This window comes from Haplochromis burtoni, unplaced genomic scaffold (assembly GCF_018398535.1).
Source record: "Haplochromis burtoni strain Fernald_Lab_line unplaced genomic scaffold, NCSU_Asbu1 Contig_12, whole genome shotgun sequence".
NCBI classification, from domain to species: domain Eukaryota; kingdom Metazoa; phylum Chordata; class Actinopteri; order Cichliformes; family Cichlidae; genus Haplochromis; species Haplochromis burtoni.
In genome coordinates this window covers 3,488,311-3,504,284 of record NW_024582373.1, presented here as the reverse complement: position 1 = coordinate 3,504,284, position 15,974 = coordinate 3,488,311, and the positions used below count along the sequence as shown (strand labels likewise).

The window sequence follows — 15,974 nt, the reverse complement described above, 5'->3', positions numbered from 1 at the left end:
TTGTTGCTGAAGATACCGTCCTGAACTACTGTCTTTGATGACTGGCTGACTTCATGAGAACTGTTAACACGCTAAGGTTTCTGCCTATTCTTAGCTTGAGGAGTCACACGGAATCCAAGTTGTTGACCAACTTGTGCTTCTGCAGTTTGATGTTCCTATTTTAGGAAGCTGGGCATGGATCATCATCAGGGGCCAGCTAGTGGCCTACTGATACAGCCGGAGACTCTCGTCTAATTAGCAACTCTCATCCACGCAGGCAACTTTTGGTTTTGTGAGAGCCGTAGCTGCTGTACGACTTATGCAGAATATCGTGATGTAGACTGACCGCCCCGCAACCTTCATAGAATAGCCAGGAGTGGAAAGCTTTCACAAAGCCTTAGATTCAAGCCAGACCATCTCTCAAACTGTCTGCTTCAATTTGTTGTTGAAAAAAAATACAACCACTCTAAGCCATCTAGCTTTACTTGAAGGAGATGTGGAGGGCATTGTGGTGGTGGAGAAGAGGAAGGATGCCGTTTGCGTTGCTCCTTCTCCAAAGCTTAAAGCAACATATGCAAGAACTGATATCAGTCACCCAGACCCCTGTGATCCTAACTCTTTATTTCACCTTATTAACGTGATAGAGAGCTATTTAAGTTTGTCAGGATGGAGGTATGAGCCAGTCCAACCATGTCTAGGAGTTTATGGGAATGTAGTGCCCCTACATTAGACATCACCATTAATGGTAATGTGAATGACTTGGTTCTATCTATTATGAATGGAATTGACACAGAATAGCAGGCAAAGAGTAGGACTTTGGGATTCAGTGGTACATTACAGCCGATCAAAAACGAAGATAGGGAGCACCTGTAAAAGGGATATGTCCCCCCGCTGACTATTGCCTGCTAAAATATTCATCACACTCTGTAATGATGTGCTAAGCGCTGGGTTGTCACTATAGGCTGGCTCTGTCCTACAGAAGTTGAGGAGGTGAAAGACATGCATGCAGAAAGGAACCAGAGGGGGAACATCTTTGTGTGCAGGTCGGAGAGAAGTCTGCTTCACGTGACTGTATAATAAAGTTTTGAATACATAAAACAGTGATGATTTTAAATTAGGAAGAATTGTAAAAGTAACAAACGCCATCATTTCATCTGCTCAAAATAGATCTGAAAACCCACATTTGGTCAGTGCACATTTATCCTTAACATCAACACATATAGAAGCACCAGAGTGAGCACCGCTCATTCATGTTGTGCCAAGACTTCCCAGCATGCCCTGCTTCTGTAGTTGGCTCAGGGTTGTGAGTTGGTTCAGAGCTCACATGGGTCTCTGGGTAACTCAGTAGGTTCCTGTGGATTAATAAGTAATCACCTTAAGAAATCCCCCTGTGCAAGGTGGGTCTTGGAGGTTTAATCCATGCCTAACACTACATTAAGCCTTATTAGCAGTATAAATGTACCTGTATATAGAAATACATTTAAATCCTGCATGAAGTCACTGACAAATGTCATGTTGATTCTTGGGTAAAATACAGCACAGTCATATGTTCTGATTAAATGTTTGGGAACTACTGGTAAACACTGTAAAACATTGAATTTCCCTTATTGACAGACAACACATTATTTCCTTTTATGCATTTTGCAGAACGTAAATACTGCAAATACAGAGTATTTGAAATCCTCCTGTAATAAGCTGAGCGCTTGTACTGTGTCAAGGTTTCCTAGTCTCCGGCTTTAGAAAATGCACACATCTGACAGATGCGCTGCACAGTGTTTGTTCTTATTAGACATAGCTATACCAGTGCAGAGATGATGAAACTCCAGCAAGCCCTAGAGGAAGGAGAGCATTGCAACTGCTGTGTCTACAGATGTGTTCTCTTCAAATTAATTATGCACTCAAGATCCTCTTACTCATTTATTCATTTGTTTGTATATTCAAATCTAGTTAGCTGGTTATTTATGCACTGCTCTTATTTAGGCAGTGAACTACCTGACGCAGTTACTAAGTATATGGATAACTAGCTGGCGGGCTAGCAGCTCAGTAAGAAACATGTAGGCGTCTTTTATTGTGCACGAGGTAAGACGATATGTGTAGTGTGCTGCTAAGCTCAGCTGACTGCCTTTCAGTTATTGATTATTTTTGTTTCTATTTTTGCAAAAATAGTGTTTGTCATGTGCCCGTGTACCTCAGCTGGAAATGTGGATGGACGACACTGTGCCACAGAAGATACCTGCCACATATGTCAGGGAGATAAGAGAGGACAAAATGTTCAAACGAAGAAAACACATAGATGTCTTTGCTGGGCAGGCAACGCAAGATGATCGGGTGGAGGGAAAAGCCATTAAAAGTGCGACGGGAGGAATCTTTTCTCACTAAATACTATGATGTGGCGCATCAGTGCCGCTGATAAAAGAATCCAGTCAGATTATTGATGCCTGCTGAAGAAACAGTATAGAGTTGAGCTGTAAGATGACAGGGCTTTGATTTTACTAACAGGTTTTTCATCCTCTGTTGAGTCAGTTCCCTTTTTATGACTTTGTGCATTTAGAACCACCCTGGGTGTTAATTACAGTGTGCACCAGATCATTAATTATTTATTTCCAAGTTGTTGTGTGTTTACAGCAGTTGTCCCCTTAATAATTATCCTCATGAATGTAAAGATGGTTTCTAAGTTAATATTCTTGTTGTTTGCTGAGTAATGTTCTTTATAAAACTGGATTTAATACTTCCGAATCCTGTGACGGCAGACTTGCAACAGGATGGAGCGTTGGGTTTCTGAACCTGAGAGTAGTTAGACCTCTGACCCTTGTATCGGAAGTCAAGTGAAACTAGATAACAGCTTAAGTGTGAAGATGATGCTCGCTACTTGGATTAGTGGGTTGGAAGACAAGTTCTCAGTTAAGAGAATCCTTAAGCTAATGGCGATCTGTAAAACGATACAAGTCTTTACCTCAAAACGTCAGCTGCTGTTGCATCACATCCGTCATCTGTCATCACTTCATATCATCTGATATCACAGTCTCAGATCAGCGCACGTCAGTAATTGTATTGCAAAAACACTTTAAGTCCTTCACTTGTGTCAAAAATCTTGAGAAAGTAACATCAGTGGCAGCTGCCTGAGCTCTTTACTGTAGCGCGGATATAATCTGTCAAAACAGCAGAAAAGATCATCTGTCTTGTCTCTGCTTGGAAATATGGACTGATCCAGTTTTCTGCAGACAAGGGACGTAATTGCTGTCTTTTGGAAATGATAGTCATGCTTACATTTTCCATTCATGCCCTGTGCTGAATGACTGAGACAGCTGTCTGTAAGTCCCGACCAAAGGCACGAGCATATCTATTTCCATATTTTCCTCTTCACCCTTGTGTTGACACATGTCTCAAAGAGTGTCAGTCCATTAGATGTACATTACAGGCCAAATGTTTTCTCCCAGACGAGGGAAAAGCCATGCAATCTTACACTTACGTCATTTTATCTGCTACCAAACTGGCGGTCATTTTCTTTTGACACAAGATCGGAGATCACTGTCTTGCTAGTCCTCTCTTTTTAAAAGGCTTCATGTGGGTGAGCTGAGGTCAAACCATTAGTGCCAGATTAAATACAATAGCATTCATGTATCCTCCTTGCACAGTTGATAGCTTTTGTCATTTAACCTAATTTGAATGAGTATGCTGTTCTCTGAGAACCAAATGCATGCTCTAACTGTAATTTAGATGCTTCTCCTCTATGGGACAGAGCAAATGTTGTTTTGAAATAATTGAGCCACTCCAGCATACATATATAATATTCATATTGTATCTAATGGACTTGGCTAAGGTTCATTTCAATCAGTCGGTGTGTCTGCAGAGACACAAACAGGCAGTGACAGTGATAGGGAAGGAGTAATGGCTCAGTTTGTGGGGACTGAAACATTTGGCAGCGGTTTGCTGCTTCATGGGTGGAGGCAGACATGAACAGCCACTGTAACAGACTGTTGACCTCTACCAGAGCACCTGCAGCGTGAGATTATTAAGTAACGAGTCCCTGGTGAGAATACCAGCCTTCCTGCCAGAAGTTCTCCACGGGAGGCTGCCACTGATTGGGGTGAAACAGTAAACGCATGAAATTACAGCAACTATTTGATTGGAGCCATGTTTCTTTGTTGTCCAGTTCACTATACCGAATAACGATACGCTAAATTAATTTCTCAGAGAAGGCAAGGTTAGAGTTGCTTAGTGGACTCAAATTTTAATTCGAGAGGACAATTTGTGCATTGCTTTGTTTGCCGTGCTTTGCCTTGATGGGGATTTGATCTGGTATGTTTCTGATCTGTGTACATTTAGATTTTTACTGGGAAAACTTTAACCATACTCAAAGAAATGATAAATCAGAAGCAAGAATGTGTCGTCTTGATACACTTACTGGCTTTTTTGTTTTGTTATGACATTTTGGGGGCACATTTTTGATGTAAAGAAACTCCTGTGCCTACTGATTTGTGTTTATATCTGTTCAACTTACTGGAACTCGGTTTCTGTTTAACCATAAACCAACTTCATGTGGTATATTAAACTAACAGGGGTACAGTTGGTGACCACAGCGATGGCGTGTGACTTCACAGCTGTGCTTAAACGCGGTAACGTGATGTCCATATGTAGTTACAGTTTTGGCCTGACCCGGTGGAGCCCGGTGGCAGAGAAACATAGAGAGAAGAATTTACAGGTCAGCAGGGCTCACAGCTGAGATTTTATGGCCAGATTTACACCCTGTGTGATTTTACAAGGAGGGGGGCGGGGGTGGTGAGGGGGTGAGGATTCGTTAACCCTTTGTCGAGCAAAGTGAAACGGGTTATTCTCCTTTTTCTCTTGCTGAAACTCATACTGAGGAAATTCGGTGAGCCGCGCTTTTGACACCTGTACTGCACCAGGGGGTAACACGTTTGCCCAGCGCACAAGGCAATTAATCTTGTCAATGTCAAGTGCATTGGGAGGGAGGATGAAACAAAGATTTGACCTGATTGGCTCTGAAAAGGTCTCACATTTGGGGCCTGTTGGGAAAGAGGAGGGTTACAGGGGGAAGCGTTTGGCACATGCGAGGACAGATGCACCGTGCTTTGATTTATCTGTCTGACTCTCGTCGTTCCCAAAGAGCCCCAATTTGGCTACATCCATGGGTGTCCAGAATAAACACACATTAATTGGCCAATTAATTACAGGGACGAATACAGGGGGCAGGTCTTTGAGAGGGCCACTTTGATTGCACCTTGTTCGCTGGCTTTTCTAATGACTCTCTGCCCGTTTTTGTGGGCACCCGTAAGTCGATGTGTGTAGGAATAGGTGTGAAAAGCTGATCTTGAACGAGGGGTAATGTAGGTCAACGCATCCTCTGAGCATTAGAAAGACTTGCTATAGTTGGCTGGAGCATGGCCTTCATTCACACATCTACAGCCTTACAACTTTTTAGGAGACAGAGTTGTACCGCTCAGCAGGGACGCTGCGGGCAATATATGTATCCCTGATGCTTTAGTGTTCAAATTCTTCATGGCCTGCGAGCCCCCCAAGGCCTGTGTCTAATGCTTTCCAAGCATCTTTAAATGTTGTTTCAGCGTCTGCCAGGTCATAGCACCGCCACTGGAGTGTCATGTATAAAACAGGGTCAGCTGAACTGAATTCACTTTACTTGTTGAGGTATGTACAGTAAGTAGACACGAGGTGATTTTACCCCCTCGTGACAGCGTGATCTCATGGCTAAGTTATCCAAACAACTGGGATTTCTTGGCTCCGAACAGTCTGGCAATATGCAAAGATACCTCCCGACACGCTAGGTCAGCTGCAGTAGTGTGAGAAATTCTAAGAATGTAAATACTTTTAAAAGGATATTTCTTGCTATCTAGGAGCCATGTTGGCCAAGGAGAGGGAGGAGATCAGTGAGAGCTGGAGCACAGAGGGACAAAGGCTGGTCAGTGGGGAGGGGGGCGTTGCCCTGAACACTGCAGAACACAGAGGCGTGGTAGTGGGAGGCTGCATCGCTTATAGCACGCCGTTGCAGCCTATCATCTATATTCTGATTTCCCACACTCTCCTCCTGCCTCCAACCAATTTACGTACATACATTCATCTGCGTCCACTTTAATGGCATGCCAGAGAGCAGCATATTGACAGTGGCCTGATATTATACAGATGGTAATGTGAGGGACCTTTGTGTAATCTGTTATGCGTGGCAAGTGATATGAAGTATAAGACTCGCCGAAGGCTACAGTACCCGGGGAGAGCGCTCTGTGGATCTTTGCACAGTGTATTCTCTCTGACCTCCAATATTTGGTTTGTAAAATGAACCGGGGTTTATTCAAAGTAGATTTCCAGCCTCTGCTATTCACTTGTTGGATAATGCATTAATGAAACACTCAGTATCTGTAAACATAGGATGGGAGCAATCTGCTCTGGATGAATAATACGGCCAAAAGTCCAGATGAGACTGTGAAATTGTGAAAGAGCCAAGACTAATAACAGCATCCATTAGGAGATGAGAACATTCAAGAGGCATTGCTGTCCCAGCGAGGAGCCAACGCAATAGGCAACCAGCTTGCGCGGAAACGCTGCACAGACATTCGGCGGATCGGCGGGGAATTGAGCTCATAGTTAAATATAGATTTATCATCACTTCTTCACCGCATAAAAATGCAAATTCAGATAATATCATCAAGCTTCTTTCCTCTCCTTAGAAGTTGTTAAAGTCAATGAGCTCTTAAAACTCATCTGTGAAGATATGGTAGAAATGTGGCGGTTGTAAAGAGATGTTTCTGATTGTTCTTTGGGACTTTCAAGGCTTAGTTTCCATAGACATCCACTGTCTGCATTTCCTCTGTTTGCCTTCGGCTCCAGTGTTTGCACACTGTGTGGTGGTGAAGAGCTGGGTGTTTGCTGAAATAGCTCTATAATAGTTATTTTACCCAATGATATGCTGCGTTCTGTGACTGTGTACTCATGTAGTGCCACCTGTGTCCCCTTCCATTGTGTGGCAGCTGAAAAGAGGCATAATGCGGTATGAGAATTATTGTCACTCTCTGGCTCTCATGCAGCTTCTTGCTCTCGTCCATTTCCTTCTTCTCTCATCTTTGTAAGCCCTCCACTGAAAAATCTCTTTTACGGTATTCAGTGTCTAATTGCCAGACTGCCTAATTAGGGATGTTACCCAACACACATCATACATTCATGCATTGAGGACATCCATCCTCTCTTAGAGAGAACTTACAGTTTCCTCATTGGCTCTGTCCCCTGCCATGCACAACATTTGTGATGAAACTAGTTTGCCATCTAGTGGCACTTGTACAAATAGCCATTCACACGGGGTCTATGATTGAGTCTCTGTGAGGAAAGCCTTCATGGAAAGCTTAAGCCAAGAGACTATAGGTGCAATCTTGGCCAGCTGAGCTGTGTCTTAAGTCGGCTGCAGTGTCAGCCATCTCTTTATACGTCCCTGAATATTTAGATGGCTGGGAGTTAAAGAGAGCATTGTGTGCCAGTCAGAATGGTGAAAAATGCTAAGCTGCATTTGAGCCCCTGCCAGGCAGCTGTCGGCTTTGCCGTTCTCTTCCTGCCCCGGCCGCTCCTCTTAACCCTCAGTAAACAACTGGAACAAATCCTATTTTATTGAGGCTTTTACCAAGTGCAAGGGATCTCTGCAAGCTCCAGTGCCCAGGCATTTTCTGAGCTTGTGCAGTGTCCTAAGATGGCACCCAGCGAGGGTAGCCAGAAAAAAAAGAAAAGGAATTTGCACTGTCTGTCTCTAATTGGATCCTTAATAACAAGCAGGTGGGGCTGTGTTCTCCGCAACATGTTTTGTGACATTTTGAGCAAGCGCCATGATCGATATTTGCCTTACATAGGTTGATAGCTGATTTGACACAGTGAAAATAGGTCTGGTGAAGATTTGGACAAGTGAAGGATATTTAGCTGTATAGCTGCTGGGAATTTACTGAATATGTTTGCCTCTCACCAGCTTTTTCTCTTTTATTTTGAAACTACCATCTAGGAGCACCTGTGCTTAGGCTAATGCACGTGTGATTAGTGAGAATGTAAATGTGGCCATTTGACTTAATTTACACGTAACATAACATTCAAAATCACAACACTTTGCCACACATTTTCAAAAAAATAAAAAATTAAACCGAACCTCTCACAGCGTTGCTGCAAAACCTCCATGTTTTACAGACCCCCTGCACAAAATTGCTGTTTTCCTAGCTTGTGCGGATTCTCGTGGTTCATCCTGCAAATTGTTAAATGAGAGATGTGAAAATGCCTTCAAGGGGACAGAATGACATTTTGCCATTAATTACAGAATAAATTAGTGTTTGCCAGGAGTGCTGAAATTGTATCTCCTCTGAATCTGGATGCAGTAAGTGCTGCTAAGGAACACGAGGTTTGACCAAAGGACTGAGGGGATCAAATGCATGTGCATGTGTCAGTCCCTTTCCCCATCTTTCACAGGCCAGGAGCCGACAAGCATTTTCACTGGGGAATAAATATTGTGACAGGCAAGCCTCCTCTAACTTGTTTTTGTGGTTGCATGAAGCATGTGAGCATTCATTTCCCCCGCCTTTTCTTTCTGGGGTGGCCCTTAAAAAGACATCATGTGTATTTTTAACAGCCAGCCTCCTGCTCTTTGTCCTATGGATGATCGGTTCAGCTTAAGGATAGTGTGACAATTTATCATTTTCACTGTTTTCTAGACATTTATTTACTAAGCTAATGCAGCTGCTGCTCATAAGCTAAACAGTCAGCTCCTGTTAAACCCAGCAGAGCATTTAGAAAAAAAGGCTTGAGAGGCCCGAGTACATGTCCCCAGAGGGAGACGGGTCTCAGCTCAGGCAGAGTGGGAGAGGCATGGGAGTTTTTTCAGTTAAGAAAAGGTCATCTCTCCTGTGAGCTACATAACATTGTTGCAGACCAAGTTGGCTTGGCAATGTCAGACAGTTTCCCACTCAGGACATTAAGGTCTCATGATGCCATATAAGTCAAACTTATCAATGAAAAGCCACATTTCTGATTATTAACTAGCCAAAAGTCAGGTTGGTGAAAGATTTGGTTGGATGTAAGGAGAAAAAGACTCGTGCAGATGTATAACCATTTAAAAAGTGTCTTTAGCATTGATATCTATCCCTGCTTATAAAAAAGGCATCATTTCGGCTCTCTGTACTGTGTGTCAGGTCATTTCTGAAGGCTTCTTCAGCTTATCTACTGACCCTTCGCGGCAGGGTCATTTGTCAGGTGGATTATGAGACTTTTGGATGGTATATCTGCTTTATTGCTAAGAAATGCGACACGTTCTGCTTTCTCTATTTTATACTACTGAGTTATCCCAGTATGGGCTGCGAGACATGGAATGTCTCAGAGAACATGTTGACATTTGGGATAAGGATTATGGAGTCATCATAAAGGAGTGTCTCTGCTGTGTGTCACTGTCGCTGTTGACTTTGCTCTCAGATTGGGGCTTGTATTGCAGGACTGAGCCGGGCCCCATGTCTGTGCTTTGCTTTTACACTTTACAACTCATAGCAGACTTGAAGCAAGTCAACGCTCGGATCCATGTGGATTAAGCCGGGAGTTCAAAATATGCTGTCAGTCTACTGAGGTCTCCTCTTTTCAGCTCAAATGTGTGCCCACTCCAGCTTTAGCTATTGAATTAGTAGTTAATCCGGTCTGCTTTTCACACTTATGGTTTGCAGGTTTTTAGAGTGGGGCAGATAAATAGTACATGTGAATATGTGTTTGGTCGTGCCAGCCTATCTTTCATTAACTCAAAAAGCTAACTCATCTTTGACTCCCCCTCCTCTCTTCTCCTTTCCTCTCCTCTCTTCCACATCCCTTCATCTTCCTCCACCTCCTTCCCTCCCTCTCATCCCTCATTTCCTTCCTTGCCTTCCTCTGTCTCTCCCTCCCTCTAATCTACTGCAATGACCTGAAGGAGGGCTTCACACTGCAGCGCTCAAATAATAATCAAGCAGTAGGATGTTGTCAAATTTATAGGACACTGAGCGTTGCATAGCAACAGAGATTGCCAGGGTGATCCGACAGGCGCTGGAAGTTGGATGAGGGAGAAAAGGGGCGAGTGACAGGAGACAGGAAAGGAAGGAGAGCTGACAAGAAAAGTGGGAGAGAGGGATGAGATGGGAGTCATAGAATTATGATGTACACAAAGGGAGAGATAAATTAGGAATGGAGAAGCACAAAAGGAAATGAGAAAGTTAAGGTTGGCTTAGCTGAAAGAAAAGATTCAAAGACACTGCTGGCTGCTCTTGCACGCTTGTCACTCTGTCGAATTTATAATTATTGTGTTTGCATTGTTTAATATGGTACTGGCGTACAGGTGGTGTTTCATGAAAATGCTTTTTGTTGGATTTTGATGTCACAGCTTTGCTTTTTTCCTTATCTCTTTCATTCTTTCTTTCTCCACTTTTGGCCTTTCTCCTCCTAATTTGAGTCTAAAACAATAAGAGAACTTTATAAAGTTGCAAACTTTATACAAAAGTGGGAAATGATCATGCACAGTTCAACTAGAAAACAATCTTCATATGAATACACTAAAAAAAGTTATTTTTTGGCTTCAAATGTAAAATTAGAAAAAAAATTTACACTTAAGTTAAAACAAAGCTGGTGGTTGTAGAGTCAGGTTAGCTTCTTAGCATGAGAAACATTTAGGAAAGTTTGACTAAAGTAAATGTGCTTTAATTGTGAATCCAGAGTTTTTGTTAGACTGTTAAACAACACTTGAATGTGTTCTATAATATCTTTTTGACCAATTAAGATAAAAATAGGTGGTGACATTGTTAAAAATCTACTCCTGTAAAAAGAATTATAAACTCTCTGTGGTTGTTGTGTCGTAATAAAAGCATGCCTGCTTGGAGGTAGTTCTAGTGCTGTGTCACTGGCAGGTGTTTCAGTTTGGAGTCAATTGAGTGCAAACGGTGATGACAGCTGTGCTCCTCACTAATTATTTCTTGTCACTGTGCACAGATTTACTAACCAGAGGTCCTCTGGACAGAAAAGTATCAGTTGAGTCCCAAGGTCGCCTGATGTAGTCGTTTTAATGGATCACTTTGTCGTGAAAAAGATTATCTGAAGGTGTTTAGAAATATGAAATTACTATAAAAGAAGAAATGCGACATGTAGTTCTAAAATAGAAATCCTGGCCTGAGTTTATCTGTACATAGCTAAATTAGATGTCTGCCTTTTACTAAACTAGGGTCGCACAATACAATCCAGAGGACAGTATAATTTATTGTATTGTGTATAAAATAACGTCAGTATTCAGGAGTTTCAAAGGCACAGTAGGCCCTTCAGGACACTTCCTCAGGGTAAACAAGAAGTACACACCTTTAGCATTTCTCTCCTTTCTTTGTTTTTTTGTTTTTTTAATTTGACACCACCAACGAATGTTAAGAGCTGTCGTCCAAATAACTGCCACTTTACCATTGCTTACATGTTTGTTTTTAAATGTCAGCTGAAGGCCATCTGGACATCTCATGGTTCATTTACTGCACACAAAGATTTCTTTTGTGCTCTTTCCCAGAGAAAGGAGCTCAAAAGATCCAAAAAGACTGAATTCTAAGAGCTGTGATTGTTCTCAGGTCTTGCAGCATGTACACACAAAAAACAGGTACACTGTAAAAGTATTTTATGGGGCACTCCTCTGCTCTGTGCAAGGGGGGATATTGCATTTATAGTTATTAAGTATACACCAGTAGATCATCCATATTGCTACCAATACCATCTCTTTTAAGTGATATTGACCTGTCTTCAAATATGATGTGAGGTTTTTGCTTAATCAGTTGGGCTTCTATTCGTGTATACTCTTCTTCTACTACTTCTTCTTCTTCTTCTACTTCGTCTTCTTGTTCTACTTCTTCTTTTACTTCTTCTTCTAATACCTGCTCCATTAAGAGGTCGCTACAGTGGATCATCTGCTTAAATCTCATCCTGTCTCTAGGGTCCTCCTTCACTACATCCATCAACCTTCTCTGAGGTCTTCCTTTCTTCTGCCTGGCACCTCCATATTCAATGTCCTCTGACTCTCTCCTCTATCATGTCTAACCCGTCTCAACCTCGCCTCTCTACCTTTTCCTCCAACCTTTTCCTTGAACCTGAGCTGTCCCTCTGATTCACTCATTTCTAATCCTGTCCATTCTGGTCACTGCAGATGAAAATCTGAACGTCTTCAACTCTGTCACCTCCACCTCTGCCTCCTGACTTTTTGTTAGTAGAGCTGTCTCCATGCGTCATAGCAGGTCATCTACCATCTTATAGACTTTCCCTTACGCTCACACTCGCTGCCATTCTTCAGTCATTATTAGCGTATAAACACCTGTGACTATAAATTGACTATTTATACACAGGGAAAAGGTTGGGTGAGGGAGACATATTTAGCTGGTTGCAACCTGATCTGATCTTCCTGCAATCTTCTACCGGCATCTTTTTTTGATTGAAATTTGCTGGTAATATGGTGTTAACCTCAGATACAGAGCTCCACTATTTATTTTGATGAACATATGCAAATACATGGGCATAAAATTAGTACGTACTTTGGAGTTTAAAGGGATTTAAGGGCAAATGTGGAGAAATAGTTTGGAAAACTGCATAATTCATGACCTACTTGAAATAATAGCGTATGAAATATTCATTACCTAAATTACTTATATGTGTAATCTGCTTTTGTTGTTATGTTCAGAGGGGAAAGGGCAGCAGCGGGGACAGAGGGCTAGAACAAACAGTCTGATCTTCTTTGCAGTCGTAGCAGCGATGCGGTGTCAGCCGATGAATTATCAGTGTGAAAAATGAGCGCCATCCACCCTCACAGAAATGCTGTAATGTGACACATAGAAGTCTATTATACAAGTCAGTTTTGAATCTGCATCTTAAAGCGTGAGCCCTTTCCGAATGGTTCGGCTGCCACTCTGCCACAAAGGAAACCAGCCTCAATTACATTTCAAAGAGGTTATTCCAACATAATATATAATCTCAGTCATTTGAAGGAAGGGATTTTAAGGTTTAAAGAGTCTGTTTCTTCCCATCAAGGCAATTCAACTTTCCACCTCTTCTCTATGTAGCCCTCGTTCACGTTCACATTAAAGCACACGTACAGTAGCCTCAGAAATGCATTAACACTGATGATCAAAAGATGCTGGCCAGAGCTTTGTTGGTACATCAAACAGCACAAACAGAGGAAAGCACACAATTCCCGAGAGGAGGCACACATCGGTTCTACTGTGCCATTATTAAGTTTAATATTTACTGTACTACACTTTGTCTTCTCCCCTTTTCATAATGCTGTAATCTGAGAGAGAAGCACACACAGAGTAGGAGCATTAGTGCACACGCAGATGATTAAAAGCAATAGCTCTCAGTGAAGTTTCTTCCTCTGTCTTTGTTGCAGGCAAACGTACATGTCAAATTCGACCCAGATAATCAAAGTGCGCACACATGAAATGTCAGAGGGAAGCGTCGGGGGCGTTGCTTTGTGATTCCGAACTTTTCTTTCAGCAGCCACTGAGCCTTTCCTCTCCACAGATCTACCCAGCTGCTAACTCGGAAGAGGAGAGCAGTGTTTTTGCGTCGCCCGTACTGACACATACAGTAGAAGAGAACTGCGATATTATTAACATAGCAGCACTGTGTCAGATGATGACACTCAAATTAGAAAGATGTAATCGTGTTTAGCCTGATTACAGATCTCTGCATTGTCTCACACTTCTACCATTGATTGCCGCCAGAGTATTGTCATCTCTTAAATAAGTCGATTTTACATCGGTTTTGTGTGCACGTGCGCTCGTTTCAGGCAATCCTCAATACAGAGCCACCGATGCTCTGCCAGTGGATATCTGCAGTTCTATCCCACAGAGCTTTATCCTCTTTTCTCACTAGGACATAAACCCTCTTGATGTAAATTAAACCAACTTTGGTTTGGTTCAGATTCAGGAATACATCTCATTTACATTTCAGTTTTTTCCGAGACTCGCAGATTCTGAGAGAGCTGGGGGGGTTTGTTATTCAGAGAATGTGAAGAACAACTCAGAACAAAATGGTTCAAAATGTGGCTTTGTTCTGACTTTGTTTTGCAACACTGGACAGCGCTGGCTGGCTTGTCCTGTTTGCTGCTGTTTTCACTCCTCGGGTTGATTGATGCACTGAGGGACTCGCACAGCTGGAAAGGAGACAGTAAACCAAAGGAGGGAACAAAGAGTAGCAGGCCACACAGGGTGCAGCAATTAAGCAGTTTTCTTGTTGTTAATTAAAAGCAAATTAGAGACTGTGACAGGAGTTGCTGTCTAGCCTTAATTGCTGGCAGCATGCATGCCCAGCCACACCTGTTATTGCATATTGACTCATCTTGGTCCACTTTTTTTCCCCCTACGCTTTCCTAAGGGGCGGAGAGGAAAACCCGGAGATCCTGGACCCAGAGGCTCGCCTGTAAGTTATCTACTGCCACTCTCACTTGTGTACATAGGCTCTTTCCTTTTGATTTTACATAGAAGGTCAAGATCTATAATACTATCGAAAATATCCAAATGCATTCGTTTCAACTTAATAGATCATTTGTTTGGTTTGCACATCTACTCTGTCTGCCTATAACACCCAATTACCAGCAGTGAAAACAGAGTTCGGCTCAACCTTTATTAGACCGGGAATTCTCCTGAGATCACAAAAAGGTTTTTTGTTTTTTTTTACTGATATCCAAATAAATGCAGACACATTAAAGAAGTTACAAATTTATTACACCTACAAAAACATATTAAAGCAAACAGTCAATAAGGCCAGCGCTGCAGAATACAAAATCTGCCCCGAAAAAGAGCAATTACACCGACATTGTTCTATGTTAACTAATTTCATGCTTTCTCGTGCTTTATTGATTTGCTCAAAATCTTCTCCCATACTGCTACAAACAGGCTACATTATCGGCACCAAACCACAAAGGGTATATTAAGGTAGCACTTTAAAATGTTTGTATTGACAAGTAGGACAAGTCTGCCTAGAGGGCCCATTGACTCCTTGAAATATGGTCTTTTCCTTAGGCGACCGAGCCAATTCCAGATGCCGTTTGTGTGTTTGTGTAGTGACCCACACACTAAAGGTCACAAACACCGTGATGCGTTAAAGGAGACAGCTTGTCAGATGCTTAACTGCTCTGACGCCAGGACAAACAGGAGTGTTTGGGGATTGTGTAACTCTGATGTTTTGGGTGTCCAGTTATTTTCATGCACGATTGTCTTGATTACACTCTTGATCAGAGACATAGGGTTTGGCTTATTTTATTCCATCAACAAATCGAGAGAGATTCTGTGCTGCGTCTGTTACCGGTGCCCAGGTTCAATTATCTTCATTATAATTGAGCCACTCACTGTTAAACAGTGTCTCCCACGTGTGACTCATTTTAGCCCCTGCTTCTTCCTTTTTTTCTCTTTAATAACTCGTAAAGTTGTGGAACACAAAGTCGTAGGAGAAAAGAAAGGCAGGATGGAGAAGGTGTGACATTTCTAAATGGCAATGTCCTGATGATACCCTTCGCATGTGCCAGATTTGCCTCCGTCCCCCGGTATTGGCATTTATGAGTCACCTGTTTTGCTGAGGTAGATCTCAGGGGCAAAATCATCTATTCAAAACACACTCCAGGGCATCACTCTCTCTTGTCCATTGGCAGCAGGACGTGTGTGCGCAGTTGAGGAGGCAGCGGTTATTTTTCAAAGTCAAATTAGCATTTGACGACAACAGGGGAGCCTGTGAAAGGCGCATAACAAAGACGCACTCAAAGATTAGCTGCCGACTAGAGGGATCCGGCCATGTCTTTATGAAAGGCAACATCAGTGCAAAGGTTAAAAAAATATATAATATATGGAAAAGCCAGTCACAGGGATATTTGCAGGAATAATTTATATCTTCATAAGGGTCAGGATAGGGTTATGATTGTTATGTATTTGTGATGAATAACATGTGCGGCGCTCGCATGAGTTTTCATATAATTGTCT

General features: G+C 42.3%; 1 protein-coding gene across 5 annotated transcripts in view; it reads left to right on the top strand.

The window, feature by feature from the left end:
- The window catches only part of LOC102311109 (collagen alpha-1(XIX) chain), a 103,024-nt gene that overhangs the window by 42,765 nt on the left and 44,285 nt on the right, over window positions 1-15,974 (top strand). For all 5 annotated transcript variants that reach the window (XR_006053246.1, XM_005915483.3, XM_005915485.3 and 2 more), the window contains one exon: window positions 14,377-14,421. Coding sequence is in view for 4 of the 5 variants with exons in the window: in XM_005915483.3 (XP_005915545.1) it covers window positions 14,377-14,421 (45 nt within the window). In the remaining variant the exon portion in view is untranslated. The remainder of the gene's footprint in view (window positions 1-14,376; window positions 14,422-15,974) is intronic.